General features: G+C 44.8%; 1 protein-coding gene across 3 annotated transcripts; it reads left to right on the top strand.

Moving 5' to 3' along the window:
* Positions 1–5431: 5431 nt before the first annotated feature.
* Positions 5432–21061, top strand: LOC106566619 (interleukin-17 receptor E). Of its 3 annotated transcripts, none has more exons than XM_014134812.3 (18): positions 5432–5661; positions 6524–6657; positions 6869–6884; positions 7051–7167; positions 7392–7489; positions 7602–7685; positions 7838–7952; positions 8052–8236; positions 10228–10296; positions 10465–10531; positions 14741–14937; positions 15017–15064; positions 17001–17046; positions 17206–17357; positions 17656–17724; positions 17831–17882; positions 18089–18196; positions 19047–21061. In XM_014134812.3, the coding sequence occupies exons 2-18, from the start codon at positions 6541–6543 to the stop codon at positions 20018–20020; spliced, it is 2514 nt and encodes an 837-aa protein (XP_013990287.1). In that variant the 5' UTR covers positions 5432–5661; positions 6524–6540; the 3' UTR covers positions 20021–21061. The 3 variants fall into 3 exon arrangements, with proteins under 3 accessions (XP_013990287.1, XP_045549008.1, XP_013990288.1); XM_045693052.2 differs by lacking the exon at positions 5432–5661 and adding an exon at positions 5770–6384; XM_014134813.3 differs by lacking the exon at positions 5432–5661 and having other exon boundaries at positions 5776–6657; positions 8061–8236.
* The last annotated feature ends 215 nt before the right edge of the window (positions 21062–21276 follow it).

The following is a 21276-nucleotide window of genomic DNA, read 5'->3' as shown; positions in this document are numbered from 1 at the left end:
AGAGACAACGATAGCCTCTGATTGGAAACCATACTCAGCCAAAACAAAGAAATACAATGACATAGAATGCCCACCCCATATCACACCCTGACCTAACAAAACAGAGAAAAACAGCTCTCTCAGGTCAGGGCGTGACACTTTGACCCAGTTAGAGACCCTGTTTGCCATCAACTACAGTTAACAATTAACACGTTATAGCGTGTGTTTAAGAGAGATAGAATTGAAAAAAATCGGACTATTTCTGTACAAAAACTAATAGACAGAAACCCACACATCATATATTGTTAGAAGACCTATAGATGGGTTGGTTAGCTGACCTCACGAAAACAATGTGTGCACTTCCAGGGGCAGAAGTCAGCATGTTGTTGTGATTCTGGATGGTGAGATTGCTAGCAAAAATGACAAGAAACTGCCATCTGGGGAATCGTAAGTGGCTCAATTCAGCTCGTTTCATATTGATACCATATCTTGTTTTGAGGTGTTTTAACTGGCTAAAATTAGCTAGCTAGCTAACCAATAACTGTAATGATGTATTTGAGAGACAACAAGTGTTCATTGTGCAAATGTATTTATGTTATCAATAAACATTGAAGATGAAATATAGCATACATATTGTCAACAATCTACGCCAACCCTGTCTGTGTTGGCCCATAGTTGTGCATGACTCAGTTTTGTTGCTAAACAACCAACAGTCTATATAACATTATAAACTGGGTGGTTCGAGCCCTGAATGCTGATTGGCTGACAGCCATGGTATATCAGACTGTATACCATGGGTATGACAAAATATATATTTTTACTTCTCTAATTACATTGGTAACCCGTTCATAATAGCAATAAGGGACTTCGGGTGTTTGTGGTATACGGCTAAGAGCTGTATCCAGGCACTCTGCATTGACACAAGATGACACCGACAGACATGGCAGCTCTGCTTCTAGCTCCTAAGCAACTTTGCAGTATTATATATATTTTTTGTTATTTCTTACATTATTAGCCCAGAACGTTTTTTTGTTATTACATACAGCCCGAAATAACTTTTGGATATTAGAGCGGCAGTAGCTCACCAGCATTACGACCAGTAATATGACTTTCCCGAATTGGATCCTTTGTTCGTACCCCCCAGGGCATTGAACTTATCCCAGATGCCGCCGGCGGAGAAGAGGTATTCGGAGTGGACTTCTAGTCTGACTCAGGAGGCAGGCACACCATCCACCGCTTCCGAGTATATTACTCGCTAATGTTCCGTCTTTGGACAATAAAGTAGACGACCTCAGGGCGAGGATCTCCTTCCAGAGAGACATCAGGGACAGTAACATACTCTGTTTCATGGAATCATGGCTCTCTTGGGATATACTGTCTTCGTCCATACAGCCAGCTGGGTTCTCAGTTCAACGCGTAGACAGGAATAAAGATCTCACCTCTCATGATTAACTACTCATGGTGCGATTGTGATAACTTACAGAAACTCAAGTCCTTTTGTTCACCCGACCTAGTATACGTCACAATCAAATGCCGACCGTATTACCTCCCAAGATAATTATCTTCGGTTATAGTCACAGCCGTGTATATTTCCCCTCAAGCCGATACCACGACAGCCCTCAAGGAACTACACTGGACTTTATGTAAACTGGAAACCACATATCCTGAGGCCGCATTTATTGTAGATGGTGATTTTAACAAAGGAAATTGGAGGAAAACGATATCGAAGTTCTGTCAACACATTGACTGTAGTACTCTCTTAGGAAAAAACACTAGATCACTGCTACTCACCTTTTCGAGATGCCTACAAGGCCCTCCCCCGCTCTCCCTTCGACAAATCAGATCACGACTCAATTCTGCTCCTTCCTTCCTATAGGCAGAAAACAGGAAGTACCCATGCTAAGGTCTATTCGATGCTGGTCTGACCAATCAGAATACATGCTTCAAGATTGTTTTGATCACGTGGACTGGGATATGTTCTGGGTGGCCTCTAAGAATAACATTGACGTTTTCACGGACACGGTGACTGAATTCATCAGGAAATGTATAGGGGATGTTGTTCCCACAGTGACTATTAAAACCTACCCAAACCAAAAACACTGCCCTATCCCATCTGGACAAGAGGAATACCTATGTCAGAATGTTGTTTATTAACTATAGCTCAGCCTTCAACACCATAGTACCCTCCAAGCTCGTCATTAAGCTTGGGGCCCTGGGTCTGAACCCCGCCCTGTGCAACTGGGTCCTGGACTTCCTGACGGGCCGCCCCCAGGTGGTGAAGGTAGGAAACAATAACTCCACTTCGCTGATCCTCAACACAGTGGCCCCACAAGGGTGCGTGCTCAGCCCCCTCCTGTACTCCCTGTTCACCCATGACTGCGTGGCCAGGCACGCCTCCAAATCAATCATCAAGTTTGCAGATGACACAACAGTAGTAGGCCTGATTACCAACAACGACGAGACAGCCTACACAGAGGAGGTGAGGGCCCTGGCGGAGTGGTGCTAAGAAAATAACCTCTCCCTCAATGTCAACAAAACAAAGGAGCTGATTTGGGACTAAAGGAAACAGCAGAGGGAGTAAGCACCTAGGTGGAAAGCTTCAAGTTCCTCGGCGTACACATCACTGACAATCTGAAATGGTTCACCCACACAGATAGTGTGGTGAAGAAGGCGCAACAGCACCTCTTCAACCTCAGGAGGCTGAAGAAATTTGGCTTGGCCCCTAAGACCCTTACAAACTTTTACAGATGCACAATTGAGAGCATCCTGTCGGGCTGTATGAACGCCTGGTACGGCAACTGCACTGCCTGCAACCGCAGGGCACTCCAGAGGGTGGTGCCGTCTGCCCAATGCATCACCGGGGGCACAGTGCCTGCCCTCCAGGACAGCTACAGCACCCGATGTCACAGGAAGGCCAAAAACATAATGAAGGACATAAACCACCCGAGCACGGCCTGTTCACCCCGCTATCATCCAGAAGACGAGGACAGTACAGGAGCATCAAAGCTGGGACCGAGAGACTGAAAAACAGCTTCTATCTCAAGGCCACTTTAATAATGGAACACTTGTCACTTTAATGTTTACATAATGCTTTACTCATCTCATATGTATATACTGTATTATATTCTATTCTATTCTACTGTATTTTAGTCAATGCCACTTCGACATTGCTTGTCCTAATATGTTTTATATATTTCTTAATTCCATTCTTTTACTTTTCGATTTGTGTATTGTTGTCAATTGTTAGATACTACTGCACTGTTGAACTAGGAACACAAACATTTCGCTACACCCGCAATAACATCTGCTAAATATGTGTATGTGACCAATAAAATTTGATTTGATATTGGCCATATACCACACCTCCTCGTGCCTTATTGCTTCATTGGAAAAACAACACATGAGCCATACCAGAGGCTGCTGCAGGCATGGGTTGAATATTAACCTGAAGTTTTTTCAAATCATTTTCTATAAACAGCATACTATCTGAAACTATTTTCAAATACTTCTTTCCAAACATTGTCAAATGCTATAACCAAACAGACCAGGTTCAAATGCATGAGAGTATTTAAATATTTGTATTTCCACATCAAATAAAATAAAAAAATATTCAAATATTTAGGGTGCGTTGGTAAATTCACTCTGGCCATCTACTCTGATTTCAGAGCACTCTAGTCTCAAATCAAATCAAATTCTATTTGTCATGTGCGCCGAATACAACAGGTCTAGACCTTACAGCAAAATGCTTACTTACAGGCTCTAACCAATAGTGCAAAAAAGGTATTAGGTGAACAATAGGTAAGTAAAGAAATAAAACAACAGTAAAAAGACAGGCTATATACAGTAGCGAGTCTTTTTCTTTTTTTCTTTTTCTACCTTTATTTAAGTAGGCAAGTCAGTTAAGAACAAATTCTTATTTTCAATGACGGCCTAGGAACAGTGGGTTAACTACCTTGTTCAGGAGCAGAACAACAGATTTTTACCTTGTCAGCTCGGGGATTCAATCTTGCGACCTTTCGGTTACTAGTCTAACGCTCTAACCACTAGGCTACCTACCGCCCACCTATAAAAGTAGCGAGGCTACATATAGACACCGGTTAGTCAGGCTGATTGAAGTAGTATGTACATGTAGATATGGTTAAAGTGACTATGCATATATGATAAACAGAGAGTAGCAGTAGCGTAAAAGAGGGGTTGGCGGGTGGTGGGTGGGACACAATGCAGATAGCCCGGTTAGCCAATGTGCGGGAGCACTGGTTGGTCGGCCCAATTGAGGTAGTATGTACATGAATGTATAGTTAAAGTGGCTATGCATATATGATAAACAGAGAGTAGCAGCAGTGTAAAAAGAGGGGTTCGGGGGGTTGAGGGGGGGGGGGCACACAATGCAAATAGTCCAGGTAGCCATTTGATTACCTGTTCAGGAGTCTTATGGCTTGGGGGTAAAAACTGTTGAGAAGCTGTTTTGTCCTAGACTTGGCCTTCCGATACTGCTTGCCATGCGGTAGTAGAGAGAACAGTCTATGTCTGGGATGGCTACGGTCTTTGACAATTTTTAGGGCCTTCCTCTGACACCGCTTGGTGTAGAGGTCCTGGATGGCAGGCAGCTTAGCCCCAGTGATGTACTGGGCCGTACGCACTACCCTCTGTAGTGCCTTGTGATCAGAGGCCAAGCGATTGCCGTACCAGGCAATGATGCAACCAGTCAGGATGCTCTCGATGTTGCAGCTGTAGAACCTTTTGAGAATCTCAGGACCCATGCCAAATTTTCCTGAGGGGGAATAGGCTTTGTTGTGCCCTCTTCACGACTGTCTTGGTGTGTTTGGACCATTCTAGTTTGTTGTTGATGTGGACAGCAAGGAACTTGAAGCTCTCAACCTGCTCCACTACAGCCCCATCGATGTGAATGGGGGTGTGCTCGGTCCTCCTTTTCCTGTAGTCCACAATCATCTCCTTAGTCTTGGTTACGTTGAGGGATAGGTTGTTATTCTGGCACCACCCGGCCAGGTCTCTGACCTCCCCATATAGGCTGTCTCGTTGTTGTCGGTGATCAGGCCTACCACTGTTGTGTCGTCTGCAAACTTAATGATGGTGTTGGAGTCGTGCCTGGCCATGCAGTCGTGGGTGAACAGGGAGTACAGGAGGGGACTGAGCACGCACCCCTGTGGAGCTCCAGTTTTGAGGATCAGCGTGGCAGATGTGTTGCTACCTACCCTCACCACCTGGGGGCAGCCCGTCAGGAAGTCCAGGATCCAGTTGCAGAGGGAGGTGTTTAGTCCCAGGATCCTTAGCTTAGTGATGAGCTTTGAGGGCACTATGGTGTTGAACTCTAAGCTGTAGTCAATGAGCTGTAGTCAATGAATAACATTCTCACATAAGTGTTCCTTTTTTCCAGGTGGGAAAGGACAATGTGGAGTGCAATAGAGATTGCATCATCTGTGAATCTGTTTGGGCGGTATACAAATTGGAGTGGGTCTAGGGTTTCTGGGATAATGGTGTTGATGTGATGTGTGCAAGAGCTCAGAATAACTGAATAATTTACAACCGTGCAACACTCGTTGGATATGACCTAGTGTCAGTAAATGTAGGCAAAAAAAAACGTTATTAAATTGTTGCCAGCAGCACACTTACAGTCACCAACGCTCTAGAGAACATGAAAACAGCTTAACCAGCTCTGATAGGGTGAGTAAAATGGTCAGAGTGAGGTGGGCTCTCGTTTGTTTCTGGAAGTAGCTAGCAAGCTAGCCAACTTTGGTCAGTTAGCTTGTGTGCTTGATGCCAGTTGTTAGGTAAAAACGCTCGGATCAACCATAATCCTCGGCCAGCGCGTCCAGTGCGCTGCGCGCTCTGAACGCTCCGAGAGCTGAAACGCTCTGAATTTACGAACGGACAATCTGACAACAGTCTGAATTTACTAACGCCTCTGGCACTCCTGAGTGAATTTACGAACACACCCTTACTTCCAAATGTCTTAGAAAGTTACTGAATTACACTAAATAGCATTTGAACCAAGGTCTGTTAAAGAAAAGATGCGGTATTTATGATTAACAGAGCAGTGACTGTGCAAGGGGGACTGCTATGTTTGCCAATACACGTTTCCTTCTCGATGTCGCGTTAAAAAATAAGTATTTCTTAGCATAGCCTGACTGATATTTCCTCGTTGTTCGTAAAAATAAATATCAAACGAGTACACACTGTCTGAGGCAGTTGGAAAGGTGGAGCTGTACTGAACTACCCACTCACTCACTCACTCAATACACAACTTAATACGCATGGAACAATTTTTAATGAGTCATTTTTTTTACCGTTCTTATTGGGAACAGACAAAACAACATAGCACTGGAACTTATCAGTAGGCTACGTTTCCGTTTTCTTGGATTTCATTTCGTTGATTTTAATATGCACGTAAGTTTAAACGTCTTGAGTGTGGTCTGTCGTTCTGCAGTTTTTTAGCGCATTTGCGTTTTTTTGTCCCTAGGGCCAAAGTTGTTCAAGCAACATTGGATACGCCGTGACTTTTTACAAGTGCCTCTGTTGTGAGTAGGCTAGTGGTCATCCGTCATGATGATGAGACGCGGGAATGGACATGCCCTTGCTGTGCTCCTGCTCCTGTTTTTCCTGCTGCGGCTCCTGTGCGCCTCTGAGGAGATAACACGCGCCAGACTAACTGTCACCGAGGTAAGGGACTAATTCATACCATCTTTGGGGTCCACCACCATGGACATAATGTAATTAATATGCAACATAGACATTATACTCAGACTGTATATAATAGAAATAATGTATTGGAAATTGATTAGCCTATGTGAACCTGTCCTGCATCAAGATTCACTTCACTAACCCAGTCTTTTTTTCTTCCTCCTTTTCTTTCTCTATTTCTCCACAATAGATTCAATACCAAAATGGTAAGTGTTACTTCAGGCCATGGTCCCTATGGGATAACTCATTTTGTACACAATATGGAGAGGAACCATTTATTTGGCATTTTCAGACTTCACTTGTATACTTATTTTACTGCGTATATTGTTTTGAGTGTCCGTATGTTCTGTGTTTCTGTATTTTTTTCTGTAGGTTCAAACTGGAACCTTCAGAGTCTTCCTCAGCTGAGTCTGTCCACTCTCGGGTTCTCTCCATCACAAGGCTCCTGTTTTGCCTGTGTCCATGTACGTGTCAGAATGAAAGCGGCAGGTAAGACTGTTTACCATCCACAACCAATCTCTGTCTCTCCGCACCATCCTCATCCCCTTTAGAACTTTCCTCCATCCATCCTCTTATCTAAAGTCTCAGTCTCCCTTTCTCTGGCCTTGTGTTTGTTTCAGTCTATATCTTTCTTCCTTAACCTGACTTCCTCTCTTTCTCTCGTTCTACCTTTACTGCCATAATTCTTTCATCTGTCCTCTGTGTTCCTCTAGACTTCACTGGGACACTGACCATTAAATACCTGGAGCTGTCAACTAGAACTCCCAGAACCATCTCGATAAAAAATGGAGTCAATAATGACACTTTACAGGTAAAATTTCTTGAAATGGAACCTCTCTCCCTTTCAGTATTCTTTAGGAAGAGTTAAAAAGGATAAGATAGATGGATAAAATAAAATTCACTTTATTCATTTTTATTTTAAGTGGAGTGACCCGTTTCGACCCATCATAGTAGGAAAGACCAACATTAAGCGCTTACATCCCCATGACATTGGCTACGTGATTGTGGTAAGATCTGATATTTTCATGCATGCACGCACAGACACACACACACACACACACACACACACACACACACACACACACACACACACACACGTAGAATGATGAAAGTGTGCTTCTGATCATGTTACTGCGTGTGTGTCTCTGCTGCCTTCCAGTGGGAGTTGGTGTATGACTGTTTCCCTGCTGACGCAGGGCGAGAGGTGTATGTGTCTTTGTCCTCTAAACCACAGAGACAGCACAAGTACATCGTACAGGCGGACATCTGTCCAGGTACTAATCTCACCTTTCACCTCCATCACTTATCCCCCTCCCTCACCTGTGATGTGATGAGAATGACATAATACTAATCATACTATGACTCTGTCTGAGGTGATGCAGATTCAGATCCAGTACCAGAGTTTGATCTGTCTGTGGATGAGCTGGCTCGATCCCTCAATGTTACAGTAGCAACTGGAGACCACATATACCAACCGGCTCTCTCATCTGATGTATACACCAGGTTGTGCTACAGACACACAGATGCAGAATGCTCCAACCTTTCTGCTCTTTTTACTGTAAGCTAATTTGCATGTGTGTATTGTGTGTGTGTGTGTGTGTGTGCTTGCACGTGTGTGTCTGTGTGTGTGGGTGCGTGCGTGCATGCGTGCGTGTATAGCGGTGTGTTAAAAAGGTGAATGTTGTTTATAACATACACTACCGGTCAAACGTTTTAGAACACCTACTCATTCATTGGATTTTCTTTATTTTTACTATTTTCTACATTGTAGAATAATAGTGAAGACATCAAAACTATGAAATAACACATATGGAATCATGTAGTAACCAAAAAAGTGTTCAACAAATCAAAATATATTTTATATTTGAGATTCTTCAAATAGCCACCCTTTGCCTTGATGACAGCTTTGCACACTCTTGGCATTCTCTCAACCAGCTTCATGAGGTAGTCACCTGGAATGCATTTAAATTAACAAGTGTGCCTTGTTAAAAGTTTATTTGTGGAATTTCTTTCCTTCTTGATAGGTTTGAGCCAATCAGTTGTGTTGTGACAAGGTAGGGGTGGTAAACAGAAGATATCCCTATTTGGTAAAAAAAAAATATATATATATATTTTAATTTAACCTTTATTTATCTAGGCAAGTCCGTTAAGAACAAATTCTTATTTACAAAGACGGCCTACACTGGCCAAACCCAGACGACACTGGGCCAATTGTGCGCCGCCCTATGGGACTCCCAATCACAGCCGATTGTGATACAGCCTGGATTTGAACCAGGGTGTCTGTAGTGATGCGTCTAGTACTGAGTTTCAGTGCCTTAGACCGCTGCGCCACTCGATATTATGGCAAGAACAACTTAAATAAGCAAAGAGAAATGACAGTCCATCATTACTTTAAGACATGAAGGTCAGTCAATACGGAACATTTCAAGAACTTTGAAAGTTTCTTCAAGTGCAGTCGTAAAAACCATCAAGCGCTATGATGAAACTGGCTCTCATGAAGACTGCCACAGGAATGGAAGACCCAGAGTTACCTCTGCTGCAGAGGATACGTTTATTAGAGTTACCAGCCTCAGAAATTTCAGCCCAAATAAATGCTTCATAGAGTTCAAGTAACAGACACATCAACATCAACTGTTCAAATGAGACTGTGTGAATCATGCCTTCATGGTCAAACTGATGCAAAGAAACCACTACTAAAGGAAACTAATAATAAGAAGAGACTTACTTGGGCCAAGAAACACGAGCAACGGCCATTATACTGGTGGAAATTTGTCCTTTGGTCTGGAGTCCAAATTTGAGATTTTTGTTTCCAATCGTGTCTTTCTGAGACGCGGTGTGGATGAACAGATTATCTCTGCATGTGTATTTCCCACCTTAAAGCATGGAAGAGGAGGTGTTATGGTGTGGGGGTGCTTTGCTGGTGACACTGTCTGTGATTTATTTCGAATTCAAGGCACACTTAACCAGCATGGCTACCACAGCATTCTGCAGCAATACGCCATCCCATCTCGTTTGGGCTTAGTGGAACTATCATTTGTTTTTCAACAGGACAGTGACCCAACACACCTCCAGGCTGTGTAAGGGCTATTATACCAAGAAGGAGAGTGATGGAGTGCTACATCAGATGACCTGGCTTCCACAATCCCCTGACCTCATCCAAATTAAGATGGTTTTGGGATGAGTCGGACCGCAGAGTGAAGGAAAATCAGCCAACAAGTGCTCAGCATATGTGGTAACTCCTTCAAGACCGTTGGAAAAGCATTCCAGGTGAAGCTGGTTGAGAGAATGCCAAGAGTGTGCAAAGCTGTCATCAAGGCAAAGGGTGGCTATTTGAATAATCTCAAATTTAAAATATATTTTGATTTGTTTTAACACTTTTTTGGTTATAACCATTCCATATGTGTTATTTCATAGTTTTGTTGTCTTCTTTATTATTCGGCAATGTAGAAAATAGTAAAAATAAAGAAAAACCTTTGAATGAGTAGGTGTATTTTTGACCAGTAGTGTAGGTTGATAATCTGTCAATGAATATTCTGTTGTTCTCTCCAGATTAACACCAATCAGAATCGGTCAGTGACTCTCAGTTTCCCCTACCTGCTACCCTGTGTCTGTGTACAGGTAAGAAGGTCTCACTCAGTGACATATCACAATGAGCAGAGATAACGATCAAATAATGTGCAATGGACAGTGACAGTACTGCATGGCTAAAACTACAGTATGTCTCATGTTAGTGTCCTTGCATGTCTCTCTGCCTGTCTGTCTGACTGTCTGTACATATGCCTGCAGGTATATTACACACACCTAGACGCAAGGCGAACCACAGTTTGCCCGTTTGTGAATGGCTCATTAGATGGTGAGTATCTAATCTAAAATGGCGCCGGAGAAGAAGGCAGACGTTTTACGTGCCCCCAACCGATTGTGTTTTTTTATTAGTTTATTTGCGTTGTTTGTAACTTCTTTTGTACATAATGTTGCCGCTACCGTCTCTTATGACCAAAATCATTTCTGGACATCAGGACTGCGATTACTCACCACGGACAGGCAGAATCCTTTTTTTCCCATTAACAAGTCTGACGAGCCTGATGCGAACGATATACTGCTTTCTCGGGAACAGGCCCAGATCCCCGTGATTTGCATGAAGAGGAGGCGGAGAAAAAGGGTCCGGAGGGCGGGCTGCCTTCTGAGAATTCGTTGGCGATCGAATAAACCCCCACTTCCTTCCATTCTGCTAGCAAACGTGCAATCTTTGGACAATAAAATAGATGACCCACGCAGAAGATTGAACTACCAACGGGACAATCAAAACTGTAATATCTTACGCTTCACGGAGTCGTGGCTGAACGACTACACTATCAACATATAGCTGTCTGGTTATATGCTACACCGTCGTCTGGTAAGACAAGGGGTGGCGGACTATGTATTTTTGTAACAGCTGGTGCACAATATCTAAGGAAGTCTCAAGCTATTGCTCGCCTGAGGTAGGGTATCTCATGATAAGCTGTACACCACACTATCTACCTAGAGAGTTTTCATCTGTATTTTTCGTAGGTGTTTACATACCACCACAGTCAGAGGCTGGCACTAAGACAGCATTGACTGAGCTGTATTCCGCCATAAGCAAACAAGAAAACGCTCACCCAGAGGCGTTGCTCCTAGTAGCCGGGGACTTTAATGCAGGGAAACTTAAATCCGTTTTACCAAATTTATATCAGCATGTTAAATGTGCAGCCAGAGGAAAAAAATAATAATAAAAAATAATAAAAAAATCTGGACCACCTTTACTCCACACACATACAAAGCTCTCCCTGCCCTCCATTTGGCAAATCTGACCATAATTCTATCCTCCTGATTCCTGCTTACAAGCAAAAATTAAAGCAGGAAGCACCAGTGACTAGGTCAATAAAAAAGTGGTCAGATGAAACAGATGCTAAGCTACAGGACTGTTTTGCTACCACAGACTGGAATATGTTCTTGGATTCCTCCGATGGTATTGAGTACACCACATCAGTGATTTGCTTCATCAATAAGTGCATCGATGACGTCATCCCCACAGTGACCGTACGCACATACCCCAACCATAAGCCATGGATTACAGGCAACATCCGCATTGAGCTAAAGCTGCCGCTTTCAAGGAGCGGGACTCTAACCCGGAAGCTTAAGAAATCCCGCTATGCCCTCTGACGAACCATCAAACAGGCAAAGCGTCAATACAGGACTAAGATCGAATCGTACTACACCGGCTCTGACGCTCGTCGGATGTGACAGGGCTTGCAAACTATTACAGACTACAAAGGGAAGCACAGCCGAGAGCTGCCCAGTGATACGAGCCTACCAGACGAGCTAAACTACTTCTATGCTCGCTTCTAGGCAAATAACACTGAAGCATGCATGAGAACCCCATCTGTTCCGGAAGACTGTGATCACGCTCTCCGCAGCCGATGTGAGTAAGACCTTTAAACAGGTCAACATTCACAAGGCCGCAGGGACAGACGGATTACCAGGACGTGTACTGCGAGCATGCACTGATCAACTGGCAAATGTCTTCTGTTATACACGCCTCTTGGAGGAGGGAACGCAACACCCTGCTACACTCACCTCTTTCACTCCATGGGGAGTTATGTGATTGTAGGTGCGGGTAAGGATGACAGAGGCAGAGAATATTACCGTTTACTGGGAATTTATTTCCTAAAACACGGTAATGTGGGGAAAAGGGTCTGGACAGAACCAAAGCAAAGAAAGTAAAGTTAAAGAGTCCCCTCTCCTACCTTCCCAGTACTTACCTAACCTTAACACCACCTGGCGCGCTAACCAAAATATAGGGGGTGGTCCGCCCAGGTCTTACCTAGTGTGCATAGACAGAGTACATACTACGGGTATATGTATGCCCGCAGGCCTCTTGCCTAAGCACTCTCAAGGAGCCTTCACCTTCCCCCCTGTGAACAAATGAAACAGAATAATTCAAACAATTTTAATAATCAAAACACAGTCCTTTTGACATAAACATTCCTCAGCAGAACCAGCTACAAAATACTTTACAAAAACTGTCTGAGCAACAACCAACACAGGACATCAAAGAAGCTCTCTCTCCTAACAAAAGAACACTGGCTTTTATCCAGCTGCAGAAGGAGTTTGTAACTGCCGACAGCTGTATCCCCTAATGAGAGGGCGGGATCAGAGTTCCAATCTGCCATGGGGCTGACCAATCAGCTGCTTGGGGGAATCCAGGAAGCCATTTCCTGAAATAAACACATACAAACCCACAACAACGCAGAAGCTGGGGAACGTAACATCTTCACTGACATTTTCAACCTCCCCCTGTCCGAGTCTGTAATACCAACATGTTTTAAGCAGACCACCATAGTGCCTGTGCCCAAGAACACTAAGGTAACCTGTCTAAATGACTACCGACCCATAGCACTCACGTCTGTAGCCATGAAGTGCTTTGAAAGGCTGGTCATGGCTCACATCAACACCATTATCTCAGAAACCCTAGACCCACTCCAATTTGCATACCGCCCCAACAGATCCACAGATGATGCAATTTCTATTGCACTCCACACTGCCCTTTCCCACCTGGACAAAAGGAACACCTATGTGAGAATGCTATTCATTGACTACAGCTCAGCGTTCAACACCATAGTGCCATCAAAGCTCATCAATAAGCTAAGGACCCTGGGACTAAACACCTCCCTCTGCAACTGGATCCTGGACTTCCTGACGGACCGCCCCCAGGTGGTAAAGGTAGATAATAACACATCCACCATGCTGATTCTCAACATAGGGGCCCCTCTGGGGTGTGTGCTCACTGCACGGCCAGGCACGACTCTAAAACCATCATTAAGTTTGGCAATGACACAACAGTGGTAGGCCTGATCACCGACAACGACGAGACAGCCTATAGGGAGGACGTCAGAGACCTGGCCGTGTGGTGCCAGGACAACAACCTCAACGTGATCAAGACAAAGGAGATGATTGTGGACTACAGGAAAAAGAGGACCGAGCACACCCCCATTCTCATCGACTGGGCTGCAGTGGAGCAGGTTGAGAGCTTCAAGTTCCTTGGTGTCCACATCACCAACAAACTAGCATGGTCCAAGCACACCAAGACAGTCGTTAAGAGGGCACAACAAAACTTATTCCCCCCCAGGAGACTGAAAAGATTTGGCATGGGTCCTCAGATCCTCAAAAGGTTATACAGTTGCACCATTGAGAGCATCCTGACTGGTTGCATCACTGCCTGGTATGGCAACTGCTTGGCCTCTGACTGCAAGGCACTACAGAGGTTATTGTGAATGGCCCAGTACATCACTGGGGCCAAGGTTCCTGCCATCCAGGACCTCTACACCAGGCGGTGTCGGAGGAATGCCCTAAAAATATTCAGACTCCAGCCACCCTTGTCATAGACTGTTCTCTCTGCTACCGCACGGCAAGCGGTACCGGAGTGCCACGTCTAGGTCCAAGAAGCTTCTAAACAGCTTCTACCCCCAAGCCATGAGACTATTTGCATTGCCCCCCCCCCCCCCCTCTTTTACACCACTGCTACTCGCTGTTGTTATCATCTGTGCATAGTCACTTTAATAACTCTGCCTTCATGTACATATTACCTGAACTAACCGGTGCCCCTGCACATTGACTCTGTACTGGTGCCCCCCTGTATATAGTCTCGCTATTGTTATTTTACTGCTGCTCTTTAATGACTTATTTCTTATTCTTATCTGTTTTTTTGAAACTGCATTGTTGGTTAGGGGCTCGTAAGTAAGCATTTCACTGTAACCTGTTGAAATCGGCGCATGTGACTAAAACAATTTTATTTTATTTTATTTGAGTACACCTCTGATTATTCATGTATTGTTTGTCTCTTAGACCTGCTTGAGATGCCGTAGCTGATGATTAGCTTCAGTTTCTGTGTGTGTTGTTACCTGTACATTTTCCAGTGAATCAGACCTGGGGATAGCAGGGGCTTTCTGCTGGAGCAATTATTAATATGAGTCACAGACAAACCAGCAGACCATGCAGTCCTCACACTATCAGTCACAGTGCACTGTCTGTGTTTGACCACCAGGGGGTAGAGACGTGTGGGGCTCCAGTAATGTGACTCTGAATGGTGAGTTGGGTTCAAGCATAGCCTGGAGTGCCTTGTGTCCTGCGGCTTACCTGAAGCCCTCTGCCTCCCTCTGCTGGCGACACCAGAGAAACACACCACAATGCACTCCCATCCTCAACTCCACACTGGAGGACATGGAGAACAAGGGAGATCTGGTGAGTGTTGATGATGACGGTGATGATGAAGAAGAAGATGATGATGATCCTGCTGATCTCTTCCCTCTATCCTTGACAGAATTATTATGTTTCTGCTGTGGATAAACACCCTCAGATGTGTGTGCAGGTAAGAATGTATAAGCCAATAAAATCAAGTCAATGTTATTTGTCACATGCGCTGAATGTAACATGTGTAGACTTTACCGTGAAATGCTTAACCAACAGTGCAGTTGAAGAAAGAGTTAAGAATATATTTACCAAATTAACTAAAGTAATTAAGTAGTGACTATGCATAGATGATAAACAGCGAGTAGCAGCAGTGTAAAAAACACATGGGGGGGGGGGGTTAAATGTAAATAATCGGTGGCTATTTGATTAATTGTTCAGCAGTCTTATGGCTTGGGGGTAGAAGCTGTTAAAGTGCCTTTTGGTCCTAGACTTGGCGCTGTGGTACTGCTTGCCATGCAGAAGCAGAGAGAACAGCCTATGATTATTAAAGTGACTATGCACAGATGATAACAACAGAGAGTAGCAGTAGTGTAAAAGAGGGGGGGCAATGTAAATAGTCTTATGGCTTGGGGGTAGAAGCTGTTTAGAAGCCTCTTGGACCTAGACTTGGCATTCTGGTACCGCTTGCCGTCCGGTAGCAGAGAGAACAGTCTATGACTAGGGTGGCTGGAGTCTTTGGCAATTCTTAGGGCCTTCCTCTGACACCGCCTGGTATAGTCCTGGATGGCAGGAAGCTTGGCCCCAGTGATGTACTGGACCGTACTCACTACCCTCTGTAGCGCCTTACGGTCAGATGCCGATCAGTTACCATACCAGGCAGTGATGCAACCGGTCAGGATGCTCTCGATGGTACAGCTGTAGAACTTTTGGAGGATCTGGGGACCCATGACAAATCTTTTCAGTCTCCTGAGGGGGAAAAGTGTAAGGGGTGCGTAACTGGTGGCAGGGAAGTCAGATGCAGGAGAGCAGAACTGGGTAATAACCGAAGCAGTTTAATTGCAAAACCAACGGCATAAAAAATAACAAACATGGGTACAAAACCCGTCGCGCACCAGTAAACATGTGCACAAGCACTTACAACAAACAATTCCACACAAAAACATGGGGGGAACAGAGGGTTAAATACACAACACTTAATGGGGGAAATGAAAACCAGGTGTGTAGGAAAACAAGTGGGAAACAAATGGAAAATGAAAACAAATGGAAAACAAACAAAACAAATGGAAAATGAAAAGTGGATCGACGATGGCTAGAAGACAGGCGACGCCGACCGCCGAACGCCGCCCGAACAAGGAGAGGAACCGACTTCGGTGGAAGTCGTGACAAAAAGGTGTTGTCGTATCCTCTTCACGTCTGTCTTGGTGTGCTTGGATCATGATAGTTTGTTGGTGATGTGGACACCAAGGAACTTGAAACTCTCGACCCGCTCCACTACAGCCCCGTCGATGTTAATGGGGGCCTTGTCGGCCCGCCTTTTCCTGTAGTCCATGATCAGCTCCTTTGTCTTGCTCACATTGAGCAATATACACTATGTCCTACTCTTTCCATGACATAGACTGACCAGGTGAATCCAGGTGAAAGCTATCATCCCTTATTGATGTCACCTTTTAAATCCACTTCAATCAGTGTAGATGAAAGGGAGGTGACAGGTTAAAGAAGGATATTTAAGCTTTGAGACAATTGGATTGTGTATGTGTGCCATTCAGAGGGGGAATGAGCAAGACAAAAGATTCAAGTGTCTTTGAACGCAACTGTGGGAAGTACTGGAGTCAACATGGGCCAGCATTTCTACGGAATGCTTTTGACACCTTCTCGAGTCCATGCCCCAACGAATTGAGGATGTTCTGAGGGTAAAAGGGGTGCAACTCATCATTAGGAAGGTGTTCCTAATGTTTTGTGCACTCAGTGTATGTCTAATATCAATAGTTAACAGTATGATACATGATACATGTGGATTTCAGTTACTGATGTCTCTCTCCCTCACTCCCTTTCCCTCTCTTTCTTTCTCTTTCTCTCTCTCTCTCTCTCTCTCTCCCTCTCCCTCTTCTCTGTAGTTTTCCTTCAGAGGCAGCCATGATGTCCACTGTCCATTCCAGCCAGGTGAGAGACCACAAGACCACAGTGATAGAAGTACTGCACTTGATATTGTTAATATCATAAACATCATCTCTCTCTCTTTCAACTCCTCTCTTTCTCCCTCTCTCTGCTCTCTCTCTCTCTCTCTCTCTCTCTCTCTCTATCCCTCCCTCCTTTCCTCAGGTATGTCTAAGTGGGAGGCAAATGTTGGTCCTGGTTCACAAAGTCTCCGTGTCTATCTCACCTCCACTATCCCAGCATCCTTTGCTGCACAACTCTGTGTCTGGCAGGAGAAAGGATGTGTGTCCAGAGGAGCTATCTACTTAGTAAACATGGTAAGATAAGAAACTATCACCATATTATAGAGACATAATAGCCTCTATAATATGTTGTCTTGCGTGCTCCGACCTAACTGTGCTATTTTGTGATTCTTTGGGCGTTTATCTTTACTTTTTCGTGTTTTCTTTATTATATATTTTGTATTTTATTAGTTATACTAGTTTTGATTGCTGCACTGTTGGATAGAGCATGCAAGTTAAGCATTTCACTGTACTTGAATATGTCACAATAAAACTTGACCTTAATAGACACTGCTGGTCCATGTTGTTAAGAGTGCAGCTTTCTGTTCTACAGGGTGGGGGCACCAGAGAGACACAGCTGAACCTGCCCTTATCATCCCTGACTGAGGGTCTATGTGTGCAGGTACGAACGACCTAACTATCAATGGCTTTTGTATTACGTGAAAGCATCTCTTATCTTACTTTTACTTTTTCTTTATTTCCATTTCACGCTCTCTATATCTCTGAAGGTCTGGCGGTCAGATCCTGCGCAGTATGGGAGGCGACTACTGTGTCCTGACTGTGAGTTCAGCCTCAGCCACGCACACACACGCACGCATGCGCACACGCACGTGCGCGCGCACACACACACACACACACACACACACACACACACACACACACACACACACACACACACACACCACACACACACACACACACACACACACACACACACACACGTGCCTTCCAGCACTTATACATGGTATCCTCATATGCCTCCTCAGATTCTAACAGGAGACGGGGTCTCTATGCTGTTGCAGTCTTGACACTTCTGGTTACTGTGGCAATGCTGGGAAGCCTCATCCGCTATGTGACCAAGAAGGGAGTCACAGGTCAGTTTTTCTTGTACTGTACGTAGGTAGACCTTTGTAGCCCCTTCTTGTGTCCTCAGTCATATTACATTGCATTAATATTGAGTGCTATCCTTAACCTATCTGCTCTATCTGTGTGTCTATCTGCTCTGTCTGTGTCTGTCTGTCTTACCTTATCCTTCAAACCTAACAAACTTAATTTAATCCATTGATTTAATTCCAAAGGCATAATGCCCATCATCAGCTAAATAATTGAGAAATCAGTGAATAAATACAAATCATTTCCAATATATTTTTTTGTCTGTCTGTCTGTCTGTCTGTCCGTCCGTCCGTCCGTCTGTTTGTCTGTATTTTTTTCTCTCTCAACCACCATACTCATCTCTCTCTCTCTCTCTCTCTCTCTCTCTCTCTCTCTCTCTCTCTCTCTCTCTCTCTCTCTGTCTCTCTCTCTCTCTCTCTCTTTCTCCCTCCCTCTCTCTCTTTCTCCCTCCCCCTTTCTCCCCCCTCTCTCTCTCTCTCTCTCTCTCTCTCTCTCTCTCTCTCTCTCTCTCTTTCTCTCTCTCTCCCTCTCTGTCTTTGTCTCTCTCGCTCCCTCCCGCTCTCTTCCTCGCTCTCTCTCTCTCTCTCTCTCTTTCTCTCTCGCTGTCTCTCTCTGTCTCGCTCCCGCCCTCCCCCTCTCCCTCTCTCCCCCTCTCCCCCTCTCCCCCTCTGCCTGTCTGTCTGTCTGTCTGTCTGTCTGTCTGTCTGTCTGTCTGTCTGTCTGTCTGTCTGTCTGTCTCTCTCTCTCTCTCGCTCTCTTCCCTTGACCATCTCCTTCTTTGTATATGTCTTTGTGTGTGTGTCTCTGCCTCCCCCCTCTCTCTCCCTGTAGGTTGGCTATTCATCCAGAGGCCTGTGTTGTTGGTGTGTTCCTCAGAGCAGTCAGCCCATGTGTCTGCCGTGTGCGCTTTGGCCTCCTTCCTACAGGGGGAGTTGTGTGCTGATGTGCGCATGGCTTTGTGGACCCAGAGCTCCATTGGGGCTTGTCCTGGGGCTGTGGAGAGGTCTTGGGCTGGGGTAGCTGAGCTTGGCCCTGTGCCCTGGCTGTATGGACAGTGGGAGGCAGTCAGAGAGGCAGGAGGCCAGGTGCTGATCGTATGGAGTGCAGTGGCTAAAGAATCCTACAGGAGCTGGAGAGAAGAGAGGGAGGGAGGGGATAGGAGGGAGGGGAAAAAGACAAGAGGGAGTAAAGGAGAGGAGATGCAACAAGGGGAAAGGGGAGGAGAAAAAATGGAAGAACTTGAGAAAACAAGAGTGGAACAGGAGCAAGCAGGAATGAAGAAAGGAGAGGAATGGAAAGAGAGTAGGAGCAGAGAGGAGAGAGAGCCCTCCTCAGTGACAGGGCCAGTGTTCAGGGCTGCCCTGTCCTGTCTGCAGGGGGCACGACAGGGGGCAAGCAGGGTGAACGGCTTCACCATTGTCTACTTCCAGGGCCTCTGTCACAGTCGAGACATCCCCAAGGACCTCAGAGGAGTCCCACGCTACTGCCTGCCTCGGGACTTCGGAGGCCTGATACGTGAGCTGGATGGGACCGCTAGCGGGAGGAACCGTGTGATTGGCAGCTGGGACTGTTGTCCCAGACTCCTTTCCAAAACACTGTCACTTTGGTTGGCACGACGACTAACTCACAGGCTCAGAGTGTGGTTGTCACAGGAAGAGGAGGGGCTAAAACTGAAATCATCACAGGAAGTGATATCAGAGAGGACACTGAACAGGCATGTGTTGTCGCTGTCAACTAATGAGGAGAGGACAGAGCCAAGCACTTTGCAGCAGAAGGAGTTGCTCAGCGGGTCACCATGGCAATGAAGCAGGGCATCTCAGGTTTCACCTTTATACAGGGGTCAGACCTTTGTCTTGACTGTAACATGAGGCAGAGCACATCGGTGGTGCAGTGACCCAAACAGTGGAGCAGAGACACTGAGCATTTCACAGGGCTTATTACCGAAGTCAATAGGGGGTATTGATAAAACTACTAAGAGAACTTACCACTTGATTTGCCTAATGGTGAAGAGTAAGTAAATATTCTCCTCTAGGCTACATCCCCCATATTTCCACAGTTTATGCTTTTTATGCTGAGTGTACAGTTTGAACCTGAACGTAAAGCCACACATCAGCCTTCTCTAAGTGGGTATGCCTGAAAGTCAGGTTGTAACTTCAACTTAGTGTATAGAACTGGATACCCTCACCACAGGTGCTCCAGTTGAGAGAAAGGATATACGTCATCATTCACAATGTCAACAGTAGATGATCAAATAATGTGATATATTTGCTCTGAGGGCACATACTGTACATCCAAACTGTTGTTTTACCCGAGCCTCCACTTTCCACGTCAGATCCTTTCGAGAACATTTCAAAATGTATTTGTACTGAAGTACACAGCATCAACGTGCCCCATCTTGAACCAGCACCTGTCCATCTCTCAAACTGGTTGGCTGTAGAACTGCTTGGTTATATACAGTGCCATAGAGGATTATGGATGCTATATTATCTATGTATGGGTATAGAGAACATTCCTACACTGTGATGACCTGAACTGGAGCGGGATAGGCCAGCTCTATAGCAACCGGTCTACTCCAATGAGCTCCTATGGACTGTGTACTGTAACCTACTGTATATAAGAAATAGACACCTTAGTGACTCATTCTTTTGTCCAAAGATATTATGGTTTTAATTTAACATTTGAATAATTTATGATTTTGTTCTCAGAATATTTCACTTCGCAGTATATAGTTATTATCAACATAGCATTCAACAAAGATAAAGTGACTTCTGTATTAATGATGTATTTTCTCATTGCACCTCTTATTAATTCAGATAGCCTTTTGTTCAATTAAAATGAAGATTTAACATTGATTTACTTATTGGACACATATAGTACAGAGCCTGTTATTGTATCAAAGCCGGACATTTATAATTTGAATATAAGAAATTAGCAGATGCTTTTATCCAAAGCGGCTTACATGCGGGCATACATTTTATGTACAGGTGGTCCCAGGAATCAAACCCCCTATCCTGGCGTTGCAAGCACCATGCTTTACCAACTGAGCTACAGTTATTTAATA

Source organism: Salmo salar, chromosome 13 (assembly GCF_965601325.2).
Source record: "Salmo salar chromosome 13, fSalSal1, whole genome shotgun sequence".
In the NCBI taxonomy this organism is placed as follows: Eukaryota; Metazoa; Chordata; class Actinopteri; order Salmoniformes; family Salmonidae; genus Salmo; species Salmo salar.
The sequence above is the reverse complement of the archived record's forward strand: the minus strand, read 5'-3'. Positions and strand labels throughout refer to the sequence as shown.